The 21,552-nt window shown below is 39.8% G+C and overlaps 1 protein-coding gene across 4 annotated transcripts in view; it reads right to left on the reverse strand.

Moving 5' to 3' along the window:
• The window catches only part of TTC8 (tetratricopeptide repeat domain 8), a 49,324-nt gene that overhangs the window by 17,065 nt on the left and 10,707 nt on the right, over positions 1 to 21,552 (reverse strand). For 2 of the 4 annotated variants that reach the window (XM_082058741.1, XM_082058743.1), the window contains exons 3-7: positions 14,894 to 15,014; positions 11,362 to 11,425; positions 11,048 to 11,207; positions 8,783 to 8,872; positions 5,013 to 5,057 (exon numbers count right to left, since the gene is read on the reverse strand). In XM_082058741.1, coding sequence (XP_081914867.1) covers positions 5,013 to 5,057; positions 8,783 to 8,872; positions 11,048 to 11,207; positions 11,362 to 11,425; positions 14,894 to 15,014 — 480 coding nt within the window. Of the gene's footprint in view, positions 1 to 5,012; positions 5,058 to 8,782; positions 8,873 to 11,047; positions 11,208 to 11,361; positions 11,426 to 14,893; positions 15,015 to 21,552 lie in introns of those variants that run through there. The other 2 variants (XM_082058742.1, XM_082058744.1) reach the window with 2 other exon arrangements.

Raw genomic sequence — 21,552 nt, forward strand, 5'->3', positions numbered from 1 at the left:
TAGTTGATGTTGAAATACCGGTTACTTCTGTTGCATTTACAAATATATAAACAATGTGTGTGTCTGTCAAATACCACACCTGCTTCTAATGCAGCATGAGCAGTCACCTAAAATGAGTAAGGATCCCACTGCAAATTATGTGCTTCAAAGAGCTTTCCTTAGAGTGCTCCCATGACAAGTATTCAAGGAGAAGGACTGAATTTAAAAAAAGGATCCCTTCTGTAGCTACACATTCAGCTTTCTTTTGGGTAACCTAATTAATTCTGATAACTGTTTTATGAAAGGCTAACAATTCTGGCTTCTATTGGGAAATGGGAACTAAGATTGCTTCAGGCTTACGGACACATCAGCAGTTTCTCTCTCAGTGCAGATCCCGAACTGTTACTGGGATCTTATTACTAACATCAGGACACAAAGCATGACTTCAGTTTGAAGTTAGTTTCTGAAATTAAGTCCTGGTTTTATGTTTCCCTATTAAGGAAGCAGGAAAGAACTAGGAAAATTCTCTTTCTGATACTTTACAAGCAATCGCAAAAACTTAATCCAAAAATACTACAAATGTTATCAACATTTCTAAAAAGTGTTTGCCTGAAAAGGCTTTGTGCATATCAATAGCAGTCTTTTGCATGCTAGCAACTAAATGTTCTGCTGGTATTACAACAAAATCTTTTGACAATGTGGTCTTTGAAATGTTACGAAATTGATTTAAATAGACTTTTAGAAGTCAAAGCCTTGACCTTGCCATGTCAATACCAACTGCTACCATATTTCATTTTTTTTTTAATTGCACAGTTTAGGTACAAATCAATGCTCAATTTGCATGGCATGTTAATTTTAAACCAATCTCTAACAGCAGTAGTAACTGTTACACCTGTCTGTGCAATCCTGAATGTTGGTGCATTTGTATTAATAACTAGAAGGGAAAAAACACACAGACTGTGGACTGGCAGACACTGGCATGTGCTCTTAAGGATTTCTGCTTCTAATGTACTTATCAGAAAAAATCCGCACTGATTGTCCCCAAAGTTGTAATAAACTTTAGGACAAAAGTCATTACCTGGAAATACTGGTCAGCTGAAATTGTTACCCTAGAGAGCACTTAGCATAATTACTCATGTATGCAGGAGTCCAATTCAATAGGAAATAAGCCCTGGGAAACCTTTCAAAACAAATTTATTTTACTCTCAGTTCTCACATTGGTGCAAATAAAAATACTAAACCCCCCTAACACTTAGTGGGTTTTTTGTTGAAAAAAAAATAAAAGCTTTTCTTAAAGAATGAATCAGAGCTGGTTTTAAATTAAAAAGAATGTAGATTTTTTAACTGCAACTCCATTTAGCATGATTCTGAGATTCATTTTTTTACCATTACTTTCCTTAGATAAACTGTATTGTAACGAAGACTTCCAAATTGCCTACCAACTCTAACTCAGTACAAAACAGATTCTGGGATTGTGGTAATTTACTGTTATATTGCAAAATTAAACTGGTAAATGTACATTTGTTTGAAACTTTGTAATTTCATACACAGTATTACATGCACAGAGAAATAAGATAGATGGAAATGACAGCAAGCTTCTGCTGCTTCTTTCACATGCTGTTGAATGGCAGTAACTCTCCCAGCAACAGCTATTGACTAAAGACTTATTTGTATACACAACAACACAGGATAGTCTATAAGATAGCTGAGTAAATGACCAATTTACTCAGCCAATGACCATAGCCAATTCAGCACAATTTATTTTGGTGAGTGCCTTCCGGATTTCTATAGTTTGCAAATCTAACGTAATTCCACTACAAATAGCTTTTAATCAGAGTATATATAAACTTCAGAGTGTTGCGAAGAACTAAGGAAATATCAGAGGTCATGACTTCTGGCCCCAAGTATATATTGTACATTATTGCTCTTCCTCAGGACCAGGGGTCTTGCCATCATTACCCACCTGTGAATAATGGCAGGATACAATATCACAGTCTACTGCTGAAAAAAAAGTAGCTGCTAAACTATTTCTGGACAAGTCTTTCAAGCTGCTCTGTTCTTACAGCATTTAGTACATAAAACATCTTTTAGAAATAGCTCAAGGGGTGCAGCAAGTCAGTCATTAAGTGTATGTGTTCAAAGGGAAACAAGTCAAGAACAACAATGGATAGGGTAATAGTAATTTCTTCAGAGAAGCGTTTAATTTTTCATTAAGCAAGATGAAAGACTTTTAAACACATTTTCAAGTGCTGAAGAAGCTACGTGCTTCCCTCTTCTTGCATCCCCACGTTTCTGATAATTGATAGATTGCAGATGTATTTACTTTTAATTCAAACCGAGTTCCTGGCATTATTTGTCCAGTTGAATGTAAACTGATTGATGATACTTCTCAACCGAAATTGCTGAGGCTCTTGGGTTTTTTTTTCTTCCCAAGGTACTCGCTGAATACTAAACAGAAGATAAATAATAAAACTGCCTTTGCTTCTTAAATAATAATGCAGTTGAGAACAGTACAGACTGTTCCAGATCAGCGCAGTGACAAACGAAGGATATAGTCACTACTTCTTTTGTGTTTTATCTGCAAAATGGCAGGAACTGGTCTTCCAATTCTATCCATGCAGAAAGCTCACAAGTAGAGACTTTTCACTCTATACAGTCACAAACTTAACATTTTTTAAGAATGTGCAACATCACACAGTAGCAGGTAATAGAAAAATGCAAGAGGTGTCGGTGGATGTTCTAATGGGTGATTAAGCAAGATCCAGATTAACTTTTGAAACGTTAACATAAGTGCTGTTTCTCAGCTGAATCCTAAGTGACTAAGTTCTTTTCATGGAGAAGCAAGAAAATGAATTAGTGAAAATCCATTGACAGAAGAGGTGAATAACCAGTGATGTAGGCAAGTTTAAGCAGAAGTTAAAGTATTTCTTTTTTTTGTTTAAGAAAAATTAAAGCAGACAAGGTTCAAAAGGAAGGGAGGGCAGTTTGGAGAGTAGAATTATGTTGAAAAGAGGAATGAAAGCAAACAGGAGAAAGTAAACTTAACAGTTTAAAAAAAAAAGCTCCTCAGAGATACACATTACATTATAAAGGCACCTTATACTATGAAGTGTGACACAATTTTTTTTTCCTACAAGATGCTACCATTAACCAAACACGTTGTTCTCCCTCTCATTACACAATAAACAGTGGTGACTAAGCTGACACTACTGCTCACAGGTATTTACTCAAATGGCTAGGGTGCATAAAAAAACATAGGCAAAATTTTTGCTGCAAGACAGTGATTCAGGATGCTCAGCAAGGATTTAAAAATGCAGGGTGTTTCAAAAAGATGGACCCAATTTGAAATCACTATATCTCTGCAACCACGAAGTGCCCATGAACAAAATTCTCACAGTCCATACAGCAGGTGGAGGGGACGTAGACAATTTATAAAAAGGTTACTAAAGCTTGATAACTCATTGAATAGTTTTTAAATTTTTGTTTAACTGTAACATGTTGGGTCCGTCTGTGTAGAAACATCTTACAATTTTTTTCTGGATTGCTTGGAAAATTCCTCACAGTATATGAAATTATCTCTAGGCTAGAGATCCTGCATGTCCTTAAAGTGTAGGTCACAGGCATGTGTGGCATCTTATCAAGTGACCCTTTTATTCTTAGTGAACTCAGCTCTCAGTAACAAACAACACAAATTTTAACTAACAGTGGCATAAAAATGAGGCACTTTCTTCTTATTCAGTGTCAGAATATGTAAACGCTAATTGCTATTTCTCTCTGACATTTCTGACACTTGCACTTACTGTTTCAACCATGTTTTGGATTAACAGTCCATGGCAATTCAATCCTCTTAAGAGAATGCTATGCAATAAATTGACAGTGTACAACTATAATCATTTGATACCAGATTAAAAAGCTTCACATAGCAGTACATTTGGAAATGGTTCTGACCTATGTGAACAACATTTTTTTGTTATTAATTAACTGGAGAGTTTAACTTCAGATCTAATCACACACCAGCTACTAGTATTGCAAAAAATCCAAGAGCTGTTTAGTCAGCTATGCATTATCAACACAGACACTTCTTTCAAACAAACTTCAAGCAGAAATTATTATTCCATTTCAACTGGGTGCATATATCTAACATAGTAATGAAATATTTTGACACTTTATTCATTGAAGAAATAAACCGTTTTTGTGGGTGAACTGCCAAAAAAGTTCTGCAACCTTTATCTATTTCTGAAAGTCTAAACGATATGTAACCAAACTTGATCTTACACATTCAGTGCAGTAACATATGAAGAACCACAGAAGAAAAATTTTGGATAGGGTAAAAGGGAAACTATTTAATTAGGAAAACCTTTGGAGAATAAAGGTTATAGACAATCGTATGAACAATATAAGCTTTCTCTTGAGGCCACAAAACACCTCAGCACTATGGAACTAAATTTCCAGAAGTGTCCAAAATCCTATTGATATTTTATTTTTATGCAGTTTCTCCAAATATTTTTCCCTTCTATTCACCCAAATGCATAAACAATCATCTCAGTAGTTTAAAATGTCAAATGGTGTTCAGTTCAGTCACTATTTTGTCAGATATTTTCACCTTCTTCTGTTAACAGACAGTTTTCCGTAACTTATTGCTTACTCTCAAGCCTTGGGAACTCTGAATTCCCAGGCAGTTGGGCTCCCTGACATGTAGTTTCAGCTACTGCTCAGGCTCCAGTAAATTCTGTTAACATGAATTCATTGGATACGTGGCTCTTACCATATTGATAGATGAGGGACCTAGTTTTTTAAGCATTAGATTGTTTTGCTTCTCAAAAAAGAGAGCAATCCCCATCTTGGTATTCGCAAATTATCATCCCTGATTATCACCCGTGTAAGGAGAGATTTCTCTTTCAAACAACTTTTAATGCTTCACTTCTGTACTCAGATGTGATGTACCACCTGGATCCTTAGTTTAGCAGAATACTGACAGAAATAACTGAATGACACTTAACAAAAATTGAAAATGGAACATATGGATTACTCACATTTTTTACGTCATTTTCATGGTAAAAAATATATTCGAACAATGCCTGTCAGAAGAATATTTAAAACATTGTCATATTTGAAGATAAAAACTGAAAACAATATTTTAGAGGAATACAGAATCTTGATTATGTTAGGCAGATATTATTTGTGAATGCAATCACATTTACACATCACAATTGCTGACATTTCCATTTAATTAAGACTTGAATAGACAAATACTATAGATGTGCTACATTGTCACTACAGAAAAGCATTTCAATTCTTAATTTCTTGCAAAAGATTAGTGGAATTGTCTCTTATCTTTCGTCTTTAATGTCACTTCAAAAAAAAAAGGCAGCTATAATTTCAAAGTGAATACAGATTTGAAAACCTGGTACCATTCTCATGACTTTTTAACAGTAAAAACAATAAGTGATCCAGCAAAGACTTTGCAATATATAGTCAGGTACTTAAGCAGTCCAAAATCTACTTAAATTAAATGCAGGTTTATTAAGGATGAAGCTGAGCAAATTTTGCCTTAGGTAAAAAAAAAATTCTAAACCCTACAGAATCTTGTGATTTGTAAAGAAAAACAACTCCTTTTTGATTGTAAATGATAAATGCTAACATCATTTCACTCCTGAAACTCAAACACACCAAAGTTCAAAGAAGCTACATGCATCAGCTGTGCTGTAAGAACTGCTCAGAAGCCCACAACAACTCCATGGCAATGTAACTGCATCTTTGTTTACTCCTATCTAAAGCTAAAGGAGGTTGTACTACCTTGTAGCTGTTCTGCAGTATAACATAGAAGAGTAGATAACACGTAATTAGGGGACAACGGAAGGGCGGGGTGGGGTGTGCATTTTAAGTAAATAAAGTGATGTTTAAAGAGAATAGATAACTAAAGGGAGGCTGGAGGTCTCCACTCCCAGATATACAGTATGGGTGCAAGGAACACAAGGTTCAACTGAGTTGGATCTTCATCTTTTTCCGCACTCAAATCCCAGGTCTTATTTGCTTCAAAAGAACAGAACATTCTTCTAAATTCTCATTATTCATTATAGAAAAATCAAAGAAAATATTGCCCCATGAGGAAAGACATAAAGAACGAGACAGCAGTCTTCTAAGGGCTTCCATGACTCTTCTGCTTTTCTTAGACAAAATTCTTAGAAGACTTACCTTAAAGAAACTAGAGAATTACTAATGAATTGTCATGTCTGGTGAGGAAGTTAAACCCTAGTTTTCTTCTGCTTTTGGTCACAAAAGATTCTGAACAGATGATTAAAAGATATTAAAGGATTATAAATAAAACACATTTATAGGGAGATTAGAATAGGTGGATAACAAAAAAATAGAAAATAAAGAAGTAGCAGAACATTTCCTCCTCTAGTTCAACAACAGGGAAGCATTCACTAAAAGTGAGTAAATCTAAAGTGATAAAAAAAGATATTTTCTTGCATGGCTGCCATGAGGAATTTACTGCTGTTATCTGTAGGCCCCGACCTTCAAAAGGATTTAAATGACTGAACATCCACTTGGATAAAAATATCTAGAGTTATCTTAATAACTCTATTAAAAATCTACAAGCTAAAAAAGATAGAACTTCCTCTTTCATGCCATAAGCCACTTGCGAGCTGAGATTTCCCAGAGGCTCTCTCTGGCAACAGGTGTCACCTCATGTCTGCTCTGGGCTTTCCTGCACTAGTCCCTAACATGGCTGATGGAAGTCAGAGAGAAGCCACATTTCTGTACTCTTCAAAACATCAGAAGAACTAGTCATGCAATGAGAAGACAATAATCTAACTTAAAAAAAGATGTGATGAGTATACTTTGCAAACACATAAGGAAGAAATACGTATAAGGAGTATACACCAACATGAATACACAAGCTAATTATGTGAATTTAACAGTTGCAGATTTATCATCTTTTTGCACCTGGGAGAGGTGACAGCTCAAAGAGTTTTAAAAGTTTAATCAATGATTCTTAACATGGAGTGCTGTCTGCAGTCTCACCTCCTGCTTTGGCTTTAGCTTTAATGCCAACTTATTTGAAAAAATATTATAAATCCATGTAGCTCTAAATTTATACTTAGATCTTACATTCTGCATGAAATGTTAATGTCATAATGTATTAGCTTCATAATACTGACACATACACTTGCTGCCTATGGATGTTTCTGGGACTGTTGCTTTACATTTTTTGGCTTAAGCCTCTTTTCCTATAAAACTGAAGGAAGACAGAGCTACCCCATTGTCCCAGAAAATACTACTTGAAACCCAAAATTGTCAAAAGTATGTATGTTTCTCATTCCTGAGAGTTGTTGCTGAGAAAAAATATTTCACCTGAAAGTAAACCTACCTACTTAAATAGTATATAGAGTTACCAAACACAATTAAAAGCTAGCTGTCTTCAAGCAGAAGAACTAAGCCCAGTTTCTAATGGATGTGTCTTGTGTTTCTTGATCCTTCCCAGGTTTCTCACATTCTCCCTATTTTACAAACTGGGATGGATTTAAAATAAACTGTGTTGGCTGATTGCTGGCAAGGACAAAAGGCCTGCAGTTTTTTCAGAACTGATAAAGAACTGACTCATTAACTGCCATCAGATAATAGCCTGGAAATCTTTCAATATCTTGCCAGACTAGAATTTACTATATTTGATATCTAATCATCTATCTAGTTTGGTTAAGAGGCCAAGAGACAGAGATGTAAGAAGCGGGTGAAGAACACTGCACAATCACACAAAATTCATTTCCTCTGAAAACCACATTGAAAAGCCACGACCTGTATTAGTCTAGATCAGGTTTTAAAAAGCAAAGGAATTTGCTGATTGTTCATGAAAAATTATTAACTAAAGTTTTGCACCGGAGGAGCTAATTTCCACCCACAGATTATTAGGTACTGCTGGTCTTCTAACATTGTTCACCAGTACATTCCCAAAACAGAATGACTGTGTATGGGTCCTTTCAACTCTAGGATGCTAACCAAACACAGCTCCAGAGAGCGTGTCTGACAATCATTTGACAGCTTGTGCAAAATGAGTTGTTGGTGTCAGCCCAACAGTTGTTTTTTGTCAAGAAAGTGTGCACAGAAGACGTCTTCAACTATGCAGTTGACTGGTTGTGTTGGGGAAAGATTCAACTGAAAGTCCACAGAGTAATAAATCATTACACAACTTTTAGGTCCCTTCCACTCAGAGATGAAACCTGTAATTTGGGCAGATAACATGGATAAATCTGTTCCTTTAAGAGATAGTCTCACTTTCAATGGCTGTCAATCATAAGATCTTAACTGAAAATGAAGAAGAATTCTGAACAAAAAGACAAAATCTTTTTATCTAAAAAATGTTAGCTCATGCCATAAAAATCAAAGGGAAAAATCCAAACCATTTGAACGTTTTTAGGCCAGAATTGCCACCTTTTTGTATACAGAACCACATTTTCACATTTTCATTTTTGTTTTGTTTTGTTTTTTTCTTCCTGGCTTCATTTTAATTGCCCTTTGTCACTTCTGTGTGCACAGTTCAAAGTTATTTACCAATGGAATATTTTATTCTACGTAAATGCTTTTCCTTGATTATACTGTCAACATAAACTCTTCAGACATATTTTCAAGTCTAGTAACCACTGTCAAAAGATAAGCAACATACTCTTTCTTCTGAACTTTACATCTATTATACAACAGAGTTCATAATTGTTTATATCTTCAATCCCATGTACAGTTACATTAGAATGATGCCAGAAAATAAGAAAAAGATATCACAGCATTAACCAAAATAGTTACATACCTTTGCCAGTTTGGGTTTTTGAGCATATTTTGCTAAGTTCAGTCGAGACAGATTTATGAAAGGGCCGTCTGGATTTGTTAACATTGAAGCCTGAAGGGGAGAAAGAAGTTTTTAAGTGGGAAGATCCCCTGCACTTTTCCTGAATTTTTTCTAACTATCAGTAATATAAACAAACAAACAAAAAAAAACAAACAAAAAAACCCAAAACAAAACAAAACAAAACCACCAAAAACCACAAAAAAACCCAAACATCCCAACAAAGCATTTGTAGATGCATTGCTCTACCGTGCAGTACTGTGGCAGATGCGCTCGACCCCCCCTCCCCAGCCAAACCAGCAGCAGTTTGGGCCAGGCCAAGAACTCCTTCCAGAAGACCAACAGGAAAGCAGAACGGCACATTGTACGCTGGTAACTTGTGGGCACAGGGAGCCTCGTGCATACTTTTCCTACTGTATGCAATTTGACTACGAGTCAACCACTTTATTCTATAAATACGACAGCCTGGATGAGCCCACTTTGAGCTCTCCCTGCTAAGTGAGTGAGCTGTATGGCAATGGTTTTACTACTCACAGGTCAGTGGATGAGCCAAATTTAAGTCTAATATTAATCATTTAGCTTAAGTAGATGCAAACTAAATATAATGAATTATTCAGAGAGAGAAAGTTGTATGATTTTCAATATACTCTTTGCTTCATGTTACTTGGTAAGCTGGATTTGCTAAAATTTTAAGCTGTAAAGTTCTGTTCATATTTACCAAAAGCAACTACAAACTACACTGAATATTTATAAGATAAGACCTATTTTGCACTTTGCTGAGAAAAAAAGATTTATTCAGACAAAACAGTATCTGCAAGGCTATGGACCGCAAACAATGTCTAAACCTGAACAAAACAAAGGCCCACGTGGAATCAACGAAAAAGATCCAATAAGAAACAAGAAGATCCCAAGGTGAAATACTGCTACTGGACCGAATCATGGTATGAATGGTCTGTAAAGATATAAAAGTTTGTAGTCTTCTATGCTTGGGTGGACCTCTGTGCAGGTACCCACCTTGAGCCAGCCCTCCTGCTATTCTACTCTATTTGTTTTGTTTTCCCTAAGAATTTTGTCTCCTGAAAGTCTGCTCTGCATACAGTTATCAGGCCTCACCTGAAAGTTTGCCTCTCGAGTTCTAAAATACAGACTCTGGAGCAAACGGTTATCAGGGAGAGAAGAATCCTGACCTTTTGCACTGCGACGGATACAGGCCTTGCCTGAAAGTTCTTCTCCAAAGCTCCAAGACACAGACTCCAGAGTGAATGGTTATCAGGGAGGGAAGGTGCCTGAAAGTTTGCTTCATGAATGGGTACGGGCACCAGGAGGGAAGCTAAGCAGCATTTGGCTTGGCATATTTCTCCATGCAGTAAATAATAGAGTGAACCCGCCACTGAACTTTTTAAATTCACACTTCTCTTTAAGAAATCTAAACATTGTTCTGCAGTAAGCAAAACCCTAAACTACTCCCCCGCGACAAGTACAAACTCTTCTTCCTGCACTTCATCTTTTCTGAACGCCAGGAATTTCTCCTGCTGCCACGCAGACCCTGAAAGAGGCTGCATTAACTACCTTCTGGAACTACCTTTTTCTTCCCTCTCTCCACTATTTCCATAATGTGCCTAAGCGTGTAGCTTGGATGAACAGTTAGATGGACTGAAGTTATTTGGGACACCTAACAAAAAACTCTTCAAGAAAGATTTAGAAAGATCAGTTCCTCCCTGTGATAGTAAGAGGATATCACATTTTGCCATTAATGTGATAACATATTCATGTTGTTTGCAGTTTATTAATTTTGCCAAAAGAACAGGATAAATCTAGTATAGTTTATTCTCCTTATCTTCTGAAGTGACAGACATTGAGAGATTAGTAATTGTTTTGTAGTAAACTGAGAAACTTGGAGAAAATTTCAACATACTTCTAATGAAATCATGTCCTAATCTTTTCATGGCCTTCAGTGAATAAAAATGAGTCTCGCAGAACTTGTGAATTTGCAGTTTATGTGGATTTTTGTGAAGCTGTGAATCTTTGTGCATTTTTAATATAAACAGACGACCCAACTAACAAGAAGTAACGTTTTCAAACTCTACTTTGAAAACAATTTAAACATAAAATTTAAAATGCTCACCTCCCTTAAACTTGAGTTTAGATGCAGCTTTTAAGTCAACATCACTGTACCAGATACTATGACCAAGAAAACCATCGTTATGAGAACAGAGTCAAATAACTTACCGTCCCTAGCCTGCCATATCTCCCAGAAGCACTAGTAATTGGACGAGCTGTGAGAGCTGTTCGAGGTGTTTTTATAGCCTGTTCCATAGTACTTGGCCGTCCACCTTGCGTGCCAGGTCTCACAAATCCTGTAATAGGTCTTCCTGATTGAGTTACTGGCCTGGAGATGTTAAGCACATTATCTTTATGTTGAGTGGCATTTATCGATAGAGAATTTAAATACTTATATGTGAAGCATTTGATTTTCAGAAGTTAAATTGAAGATTTACTTATTTGTAACTAGTCACATTTTTAAGCAATAAACAACAACATACCTAACAGCTGGGCTGGGGCCTCCACCTTGGCTAGTTCCAGGGAGTTTCAAAGATGTTCCTGGTCCTATAAAATAAGAGCATTTCTCAGTTCACAGGGAGATACTTCATCCTTGTCCAGGGGACTTTAAAAAATGATTGTGTCTTACAATAAACTGGAAATTTCTTTGTTCATACTGAGGAGAATTAGCACGAGACAAAGAAGATAAAAATCAAATATAGTACTTTACTACTGATAAATTGTCAGACTACTGCAAGAAACCTGCCACAATGAACATGGTTTCCTCACTGTCACCCCTCTCATTCTCTCCCCAAACCCACTTGTGGGGGGACTGAGGGAGCGTTTGCCCTTTCTCAGTCTTCTCTTTCTTCCATCCTGAAGCTGTAAAATTACCGCCAAAATTGTTTAAGCAGGTTGAGCACACTTGTCCAAATCATTGTTTTAACTCAACCTAAATACCTTCTAGCTTTTCCAATCCATGCTGACACCAAGGACCTTTGACTTGAAGATTATAGTAGCCACCTAGCTGCAACTGTATTTAAAGTCAAATAATTTTTTTAAAAGTATTAATCATTATCTCCTTGGTAAAACTAACTAAACCTTTAAGTGATGTTGAAATACGGACCAAAACTCAGGATCCTCTCTCTTTTGGCTGGCTGCACTTAGGATTTCTGTTCCTTATTGCTCTTTATAGTCCTGTGAGTCTTGAACTTTATGCTCCACAACAGAAATGATGGACAGTTTACTCAGCAGAGTTTCTAACATGATAACTAGGACGTTGTTCTGAGAAATGGAGAAAGTGGCTTTCGGCTTTTCAGAATAGCAGACAATGAGCTACTCATCCACTTTCTCAACATTTTTCTTAACTATCACAATAATATAAAAAGGGTAGGGCATTAAAATCACTTTTCCAGACATGTTTTTTAATTACTATGGTTGTTTTGTGCTTTTGGGGTACTGGGAGAATGCTTACAGGATTTAGTTCCCTTGATCTCACCCTAGGCAACTCAGTCCTTACTTTGGGAATCCCACCTGAACTAACTATAAATAGGCATCAAGAGGCCCCAGCAGTGCACGTGGCCACAAGCAACAACAGAATTTAAGAGTATGATTTCAGCAGTTAGCAATTACTGCAGATGACTCCTTTAACTCCCTAGTTAATGAAATAGCTCTGATTATCCACAATGCCAATGAGTATGTCTTTCTGGAAAATAAGTTGTCAAGGTAAAACTTTTAAACAAGATTACAACCTTAGCAAATAAGATTGATGATGTTAAGAGTCCAAAGGTAACACACTGGGAATTTTCTGTAAAATGATATTTTTATTAATAAACAAGACTGCTGGAAAATTAACACAGCAAAAATAATAAAAATTTTAAAAAATTAAACTGGTGGAAGGCAGATTCCATTACATACGTGTGAAAAACAACCACAGAAAAGTAGTTTGTTGCAGTGGATCGTATATAATTTAGTAATTATCTAATAATGCAAGACTGAGAGCAATATCATTATTAAGATAGTTTACTCTGGAAACTAAGACAAGGGCAGGTGCAAAATTAAAATGGACATGTAACTGATGCAAAAGGATTTGAACTGTTTGGTAAGCAAAATACAGACAATACCAGTTGTAATATGTGAGGTATGACTACACATCTTTAAGTTTATAAGCTATAATTATAGCAAGAGAGGATATTCTGGAAGACTTGCCACAGCAGAAGACCCTGAGTCAAGACCAACTACAGCTAACAAATTTTAACAACAAAAGAAAAGTCCACAGTCACCAAGCACGCATTTTTATTAAATCATGTGTAAAAGTGGAAGTGATCACAGAATCACAGAACAATTGATGTTGGAAGGGATGTCTGGAGGTCATTTGGTCCAATCCCCTGCTCAATCAGGGTCACCTAAAGCCTGTCTAGATGGCTTCTGCATAACTCTAAGGAGGGAGATTCCACCACCTCCCTGGACAACCCATGTCAGTGCCCAGTCACCATCACAGAAAAAAAGTGCTTCCTGATGTTCAGAGGGAATCTCCTGTGCTTCAGCTTGTGCGCATTGCCTCTGGTCCTGTCATTGGGTACCACTGAAAAGGGACAGGTTTTGTCTTCTGCACCCTCCCTAGTTGTATCTGTGCTTACCTTTTAGATAAAAAGCATAACTTCAGATATGTAAAGAAAGTTAAATCAAGCTGTAGAAGAAAAAAGTATTTTCTATGTGTCAGTGGACTGTGGTCTGTTTTGATGACTACAACTGAAAAAGCATGTGGATAAATTGGAAAGGGTCGAGAAGAGAGTTTCAAGACTCAATTCAAAACTTAAAAGATATACCTCAAACTGAGAAGATTATTTGGCTTATCAAAGACAAGACCACTTGGTGATTTAATGACAGTTTTAACTATTTACTTTGGAAATAAAGACTTAATATCAGGCACAAAAAGTACACAAAGAAGCAACAGCTGGAGCTACAGTTGATAATTCCCACTAACAATGTGCCATACACTGATAAAAGCTAGTACATTTGATAATTTACTAAGGAGGGGTCTCTTTCTCTCTGAAAAGTTCTTATACCTTATGAAAAACTATATACTAGCTCAGGTACATCTAGCAGATTTGAAGCACAAACAGCAAAGTCTTATATCAATTTAGGAGTGCAGGCTACACTATCATAATTATTTTCTTTGGCAACCTGTGACATGCTATCCAGAGAGTCACCTTTTTTCAGTTTAAATACATTATGAATATATTTTTCCAAACTGTGTTATTTTTCAATAATATTCATCAAATTGTTTTTCTTGGCAGATGGTCACTACCACAGGGGCACAAAATCAAATAAAAGCTAAATAACATGATTATGCTCTTTTAATACAGATAAGTATAATTGGCACATCTGATACATAAAAATTCCTGTGTGGACTGTATTACAGAAACAAATCAAAATAGAAATAATGCAAAAAAGTAGTGGAAGACTACTAATGCCTTCCCCCTTAGAAGGGAACTGATGAAGCTTAAGAGAGCTGCATACAAGAAACAATGACAGGGCCAAAGAACTGCCCTGGGAAGGATAAGCGGAAAAAGTAGAGAGAAATGGAAGAGATAAAATCAGCTCAGAAAACATTTCCAGGAAATGATACAAAAAGGTGATTTTAGATTTGGCCAGACTGTTGCCTACAGTATAGGCATATGGATGGGATTCACAGTACACTAAGGGCATATATTTTTCTCTAGTTTCCCACAGTGCCTAAATAAGCCAGAAAGGAGTAAAATAAATAAATGCACTGATGGAAAAGAACTAGTGAGTACAGAGATGCAGAAGAAAAGCTGACAAAACATTGTTTGTCTTAACCCCCATCTGACAGGCCGAAGCACTCTGCATGGTGTCCCTCAGCACTGCCTCACAACCAGAAAACAATCTAAAACTCGTCTTGTAGCAATAGCTAAAAGCCTCACCTCAGTATGTAATAATTTATGCTAGCTGACAATCCTGACCAAAGTAGCCCTTATTGCTTCAATGTATTTAAGTGAAAGTCATGCTTACGTGCGACTTGAGCAATGGCATTTTCATCCAGCATCATCTCTGCGATTCCTTCTTGATCCATATCAATTTCATCCACATACACCATTTCTGTCAAAGCTCGTGTTTTCAGGCTCCAGGCAGCCTCAATAAAGTAAAAAGACAAATATCTTCAAGACACAAAGTAAATAACCTAATCAGCAATTTTGCCTTTTTTTCTTACTATTATTCCCTTCACAGTTTTAATAGGTTTGCATAAGGTATTGACTCATAAAACTGCATATATCTGAACATACCTAATATTGCTCTTAAAATCAGAGTTGCCTGACATGCAGGTCACAAGTGCAACTTCAGGCGTGACCCCAAGTTGCTCGAGAAAGCAGGCTGGGAACCCACATATTGTCCTAGACCCAGCAGGCTCATGACGGCAGTGTGCTGGCGCTTCCCTGCCGCTCCAACCATCAGTTACCTGATGGAGGTTGAAAGGGGACCAAGTCTTTGGGCAACCCTTTTGGAGTGGGAACAGCTATAATCATTGAGTTTGGAAGACAAAATTTCATGTCTCGTGAAAAGTTATGACTAACTTAAGTCGCAGGCAAGTGTGTGAGATCTTCTGCTTTTGAAGAAATCCCCAGCTATCAACACCACTCAAAACCCATCACTGTCAGACTCCTTGCTTAAATTGGGATGGACATGCTCCTGATCTCAGTTCCTGAGATCAGCTGATCGGAGCCAGCTCGGTGGGTCCCAATTAAATGAAATCTTCGAGGTACAGAGAAGCCTTTTTCTAGTTTTTTTTTCTCTGAATCGGGCACTTTCATTCTCGAGAGACCCGGAAGCTCCCAGCAGCCCTTGTGAGAGCAGCTGACATGGAGTGGGCATTTTACCGTGGTGAGGGTGATCACACCTCCGCCCCTCATCTTGAAAAAGCCTCTGGGAGGGCAGCGATGGACAGGTCCTGGAAGGGGCAACCAGCTTAATACGCGGGTGAGTAGCACCTACACCGTGCTGCAGCAGCGGGTGTGGTAACTTGTGCACTAGGGCACAGAAGTTGCCACTTTTTGCTGGTTAGACCTTCTCACTTATTGCCGCTGGCCCAGACCGTTGCCGACCATGGTCTCGTCCAGAAAGAGAGCATGTCTCAAGAAGACTGTAGCAACTCAGACTGACGGCCTGCCCTGAACTGTGGCTGTTCAGGTTTCTGGCTGCAGGGAGTGCCAGAGCCTGCTGCTGCTGGGGGAGGGTGGCCAGCATCCCACCTGTGTGAGGTGTGAGATCTGCTCAGCATGGTCGCAAAACTTGAGGGGGTCGGGACACTGAGGTCCATCAGGGAGTGTGAAAAGGAGATCGACTGGTGGAGTAACTCCCTGGCATGCCACTCAGAGAGGCCACAGGGGAATACCCCCCAAAACGTGATGGACCCTCTCCCCTGTCGGGCAGAGGGGGAAGATCTGAGACAGTCCCTGCCCTGTCGCTGTCGGGCAGAGGTAGGGGACCGAAAAGATGACAAAGGTTGGAAGCAAGTTCCAGTTAGGTGCCATGGGCAACCCCCCTCCCTACCTGCTTTGCTTCCCCAGGTGCCCCTCTCTAATAGGTTTGAGGCCCCGGATCTTGAAGAAGAGGTAGGTGAGGATGTGGTGCAAGGCCTGCCTACGAGGTCACATAGAAAGAGGCAGTTGACTCCACGCCTCAAGACCACCTCAGATAAGAAAGAAAGAAGGGTAATTGTAGTAGGCAATTCCCTTCTGAGAGGGACAGAGAGCACAATATGTAGAGTTGACCCTCATCGTAGGGAAGTGTGCAGTCTACCTGGAGCCCAGATCAGGGACATCACCAGGATGCTCCCCAGCCTGGTGCACTCAACGGACTACTACCCACTGCTGATCTTCCAGACAGGTGGGGAGGAAGCTGCATCCTGCAGTCTGAGGGCAATGAAGAAAGATTTCAAGGCCTTGGGATGGATGGTAAAAGAGTCTGGGGCTCAAGTGATTTTCTCGTCCTTCCTTCCAGTTTTGGGTGATGAGATGGGATGGAATAGAAAGATTCAGTCCATAAACAACTGGCTACAAGACTGGTGCTACAGGCAGGGCTTTGGGTTCTTTGATAACGGCTGGTTTTATAAAACACCAGTCCAGACAGTGATACGTGGGAAAGGTTTATCTCGCAGGGGCAAAAGGATGCTGGGACAGGAATTAGCAGGGCTCATTTGAAGAGCTTTAAACTAGACTCGAAGGGGGATGGGGTTGTAGTTGGGCTTGCACCAGTTGGGCAGCATTCTAGAGTTGATGAAGGCTGGGAGGCCTCCCATACACCTAGGGCGGTATCAGTGTGCTCAGCTCGCTCTGAAATGCCTGCACACCCATGCACGCAGCATGGGGAATAAGCGGGAGGAGTTAGAAACCTGTGTTCGGGCAGGAGATTATGACCTCGTGGCAATTACAGAGACATGGCGGGACAGTTCACAGGACTGGAATGTGGTCATGGGTGGCTATGTCCTTTTCAGGAAAGACAGACCAGCCAGGCGTGGTGGTGGAGTCCCTCCTTAGGTGAGAGAGCAACTACAATGTATCGAGTATTGTCCAGGCATGGAGGAGGAGCGAGTTGAGAGTCTATGGCTGAGAATTAAGGGGTAGGCTGGCAGGGGCGATACTGTTGTGGGTGTCTATCACAAGCCACCAGATCAGGGTGAGGAAGTTGATGAGGCCTTCTACAGACAGCTGAGAGCAACTTCACAGTTACAGGCCTTGGCTGTTGTGTGGGATTTTAACTTCCCTAATGTTGCTGGAATGACTACTTGGCCAGCCAGCCACAGTCTACGAGGTTCCTCAAGTGCCTTGACGATAACTTTCTGTTGCAAATGGTGGAGGAGTTGACTAGGAGAGGAGCACTGCTGGATCTCATCCTCACTAACAAGGAGGGTCTGGTTGAAGCAGTAAAGGCTGAAGGCTGCCTTGGTTGCAGCAACCATGAAATGGTGGAGTTCAGGATCTCCTGTGGCAGGAACAGAATAGCAAGCAGAATTGCAACCCTGGGCTTCAGCAGGGCAAACTTTGGCCTTTTCAAACAATTGCTAGGGGAAATCCCATGGGCAAGGCTGCTTGAAGGTAAAGGGGCCCAAGACAGTTGGCTAGTGTTCAGGGACTGTTTTTACCAGGCACAAGATCAGAGCATCCCGACGTGTATGAAGTCAAGGAAGGGAGCCAGAAGACCTGCGTGGTTAAACAGGGACCTGCTGGGTAAGCTCAAGCGGAAGAGTTTATAGATCATGGAAGGAGGGGCTGGCCACTTGGGAAGAATAAAAGGCTGTTGTCAGAGGGTGTAGGGAGGCAACTAGGAAAGCTAAGGCCTCCTTAGAATTAAATCTGGCGAGAAGGTTCAAGGACAACAGAAAGAGCTTTTTCAAATACATGGCAGATAAAACTAACACCAGAGGCAATGTAGGCCCACTGATGAACGAGGTGGGTGCCCTGGTGACAGAAAATACAGAGAAGTCAGAGTTACTGAACGCCTTCTTTGTCTCTGTGTACACTGCCGGAAGCTGTCCTGAGGAGCCCCGTACCCCTGAGGCCCCAGTGAAAGGCAGGACAATGGAGGAGTTTGCTTCGGTCGATGAGGACTGGGGTTAGGGTGCAATTAGGCAATCTGGACATCCATAAATCCATGGGTCTGGATGGGATGCACCTGCGGGTGCTGAGGGAGCTGGCTGAGGTCATTGCTGGACCGCTCTCCATCATCTTTGCCAAGTCTTGGGAAATGGGAGAGGTGCCTGAGGACTGGAGGAAAGCAAATGTCACTCCAGTCTTCAAAAAGGGCAAGAAGGAGGACCTGGGTAACTATAGACCTGTCAGCCTCACCTCCATCCCTGGGAAAGTGATGGAACAATTATTCTTGGTGCCATCTCAAAGCATATAAAGGATAAGAAGGTCATTAGGGGCAGTCAACATGGCTTCACCAAGGGGAAGTCATGTTTGACCAACCTCATAGCCTTTTATGAGGACATAACGAGGTGGATAGATGATGGCAGAGCAGTGGATGTGGTCTACCTTGACTTCAGTAAAGCATGTGACACAGTCTCCTATAGCATCCTTACAGCTAAACTGAGGGAGTGTGGTCTGGATGATCGGGTAGTGAGGTGGACTGCGAACTGGCTGAAGGGAAGAAGCCAGAGAGTCGTGGTCAATGGGGCAGAGTCCAGTTGGAGGCCTGTATCTAGTGGAGTGCCTCAAGGGTCAGTACTGGGGCCGGTATTATTCAATATATTCATCAATGACTTGGATGAGGGAATAGAGTGTACTATCAGCAAGTTTGCTGATGACACCAAGATGGGAGGAGTGGCTGACACGCCAGAAGGCTGTGCTGCCATCCAGAGAGACCTGGACAGGCTGGAGAGTTGGGTGGGGAAAAATTTAATGAAATATAACAAAGGAAAGTGTAGAGTCTTGCATCTGGGTAGGAACAACCACAGGTTCCAGTATAAGCTGGGGAATGACCTATTAGAGAGCAGCGTATGCGAAAGGGACCTGGGGGTCCTGGTGGACAGCAGGATGACCATGAGCCAGCACTGTGCCCTTGTGGCCAGGAAGGCCAATGGCATCCTGGGGTGTATTAGAATGGGGGTGGTTAGTAGGTTGAGAGAGGTTCTCCTTCCCCTCTACTCTGCCCTGCTGAGACTGCACCTGGAATATTGTGTCCAGTTTTGGGCCCCTCAGTTCAAGAAGGACAGGGAACTGCTGGAGAGAATCCAGCGCAGAGCTGTGAAGATGATTAAAGGAGTGGAGCATCTCCATTATGAGGAAAGGCTGAGGGAACTGAGTCTCTTTAGCTTGGAGAAAAGGAGACTGAGGGGTGACCTTATTAATGTTTACAAATATGTAAAGGGTGAGTGTCACGAGGATGGAGCCAGGCTCTTCTTGGTGACAACCAACAGTAGGTCAAGGGGTAATGGGTTCAAACTGGAACACAAGAGGTTCCACTTAGATTTGAGAAAAAACTTCTTCTCAGTGAGGGTGACAGAACACTGGAACAGGCTGCCCAGGGAGGTTGTGGAGTCTCCTACTCCAGAGACATTCAAAACCCGCCTGGACACATTCCTGTGTAACCTCATCTAAGTGTTCCTGCTCTGGCAGGGGGATTGGACTAGATGATCTTTCAAAGTCCCTTCCAATCCCTAACATTCTGTGATCTGTGAGAGGAAGTAATGCCCTTCCCAGGCACCTATAGAGAAAGAACAAAATCTTTAATCTAGTCGTTAAAAATACAGTAGATTACTACCCACAAGCAACAGTCTTTAGAAAGATAATCTACAACTCCTTTGTTGAAACCATCAGCTGTTCAAACAATGTGTAAACGTATAGATTAAGCATCTCAGATAGTGAGATTATTGGAGCACTTGTTAGTTAACTGAATTGGCAAATTACTACATCAAATGTTCTGGAGGATTATGTGAGCACTGTGGAAAGGCCAGCATAATCCAGGATTGTGTGGCAAGCTTTGTGTAGACTCCAGAGACAACCAATCAATGGGGAAAATAAAACCCAGTGGCAGCAATACAGAAGCACCAACAAAATAAGTGCAGATCCAACCACTTTGCTTACAGTGTCCCTGTGATGTACTCATGGAGCTGGCACTATACAGGGAGCCACAAGCCCTGATCTTCCTTCAGATATTGAACAGATCATCATAAATTTTCCAGAGTAAAAATCACTACCAAAACAATCAGATTTGTTTCTTTTCTGAGGTGGGGTACAGCAGTCTGCTGGAAAAGCATGTTTAATATTTGCTAAGGAGACATTTCAAAACAGAAACAGACTGACACTACTCTTAATAGAACTAAAAGTCAAACATATGGAAACATTTTTCTTTAAATATGAGGTAAAAGAAGATCTGGACCTCAGGCTTATTTAATAATTTAAGTAGTCATTTAATAGGACACTTCTCATTCATCACATCTCAGATCATCTGAACTTCCCTCATATTTCTATGCAACTTTATAATTGTCTATCAAAAAGAAAGTACATCTAGAAATGCTGGAACATCTAACTGTCCTTTGTAAAAGTGATTTCTTCCAAGCAGAAGTAGGGAGTCAGCCCATGCAACCACAATTAGAAAACTTTGTTCAATTTAGAAGAGAAAGGAACAAGGCAGGACAATTTGAATCTAGGCCAAACAGACATAATCCAGATCTGTTTTATTATCTCTTAGTTTCTTCTTATGTTGTAAGGTGACAGCCTCTAATTAGCATTGATATTTGCAGTTAGATGTTCAACGCCCTTAACTGTGTTTCATTGTTCTATATAAGAACTTGGTTTGTTGAATTTTTAACACCTTCACTGTACTCTGCTTTTTTCAAAGACATTTATGTTTGAAGTCAACATAACCGTGTCTATATCAGGAATATAATAAAATTAGAGCTCTCAGTATAGCCAAGCACAGGCTAATTTCCTAGCAGAGATAAGAAAAGCTGCCCATAGTAATGACCTTTCCTGGCAACTGAAAGTAGCAACTTCTCTGCACTAATTGCTAAAACTAGGGCCAGCTCTTAACATAGACATAGGTATATCATTGTGATTTTTCCAGTAACAAATAAGAGATAATGTGTTTTTAAAAGCAATGTGTCCCTTTGTCATTATTCAACAAGCATCTGTCATAAAAGAAGGTTCCTTAGGCTGCTCTTCCAGTTCTAA

This window comes from Streptopelia decaocto, assembly GCF_964273445.1.
Source record: "Streptopelia decaocto genome assembly, chromosome: 7".
Classification (NCBI taxonomy): Eukaryota; Metazoa; Chordata; class Aves; order Columbiformes; family Columbidae; genus Streptopelia; species Streptopelia decaocto.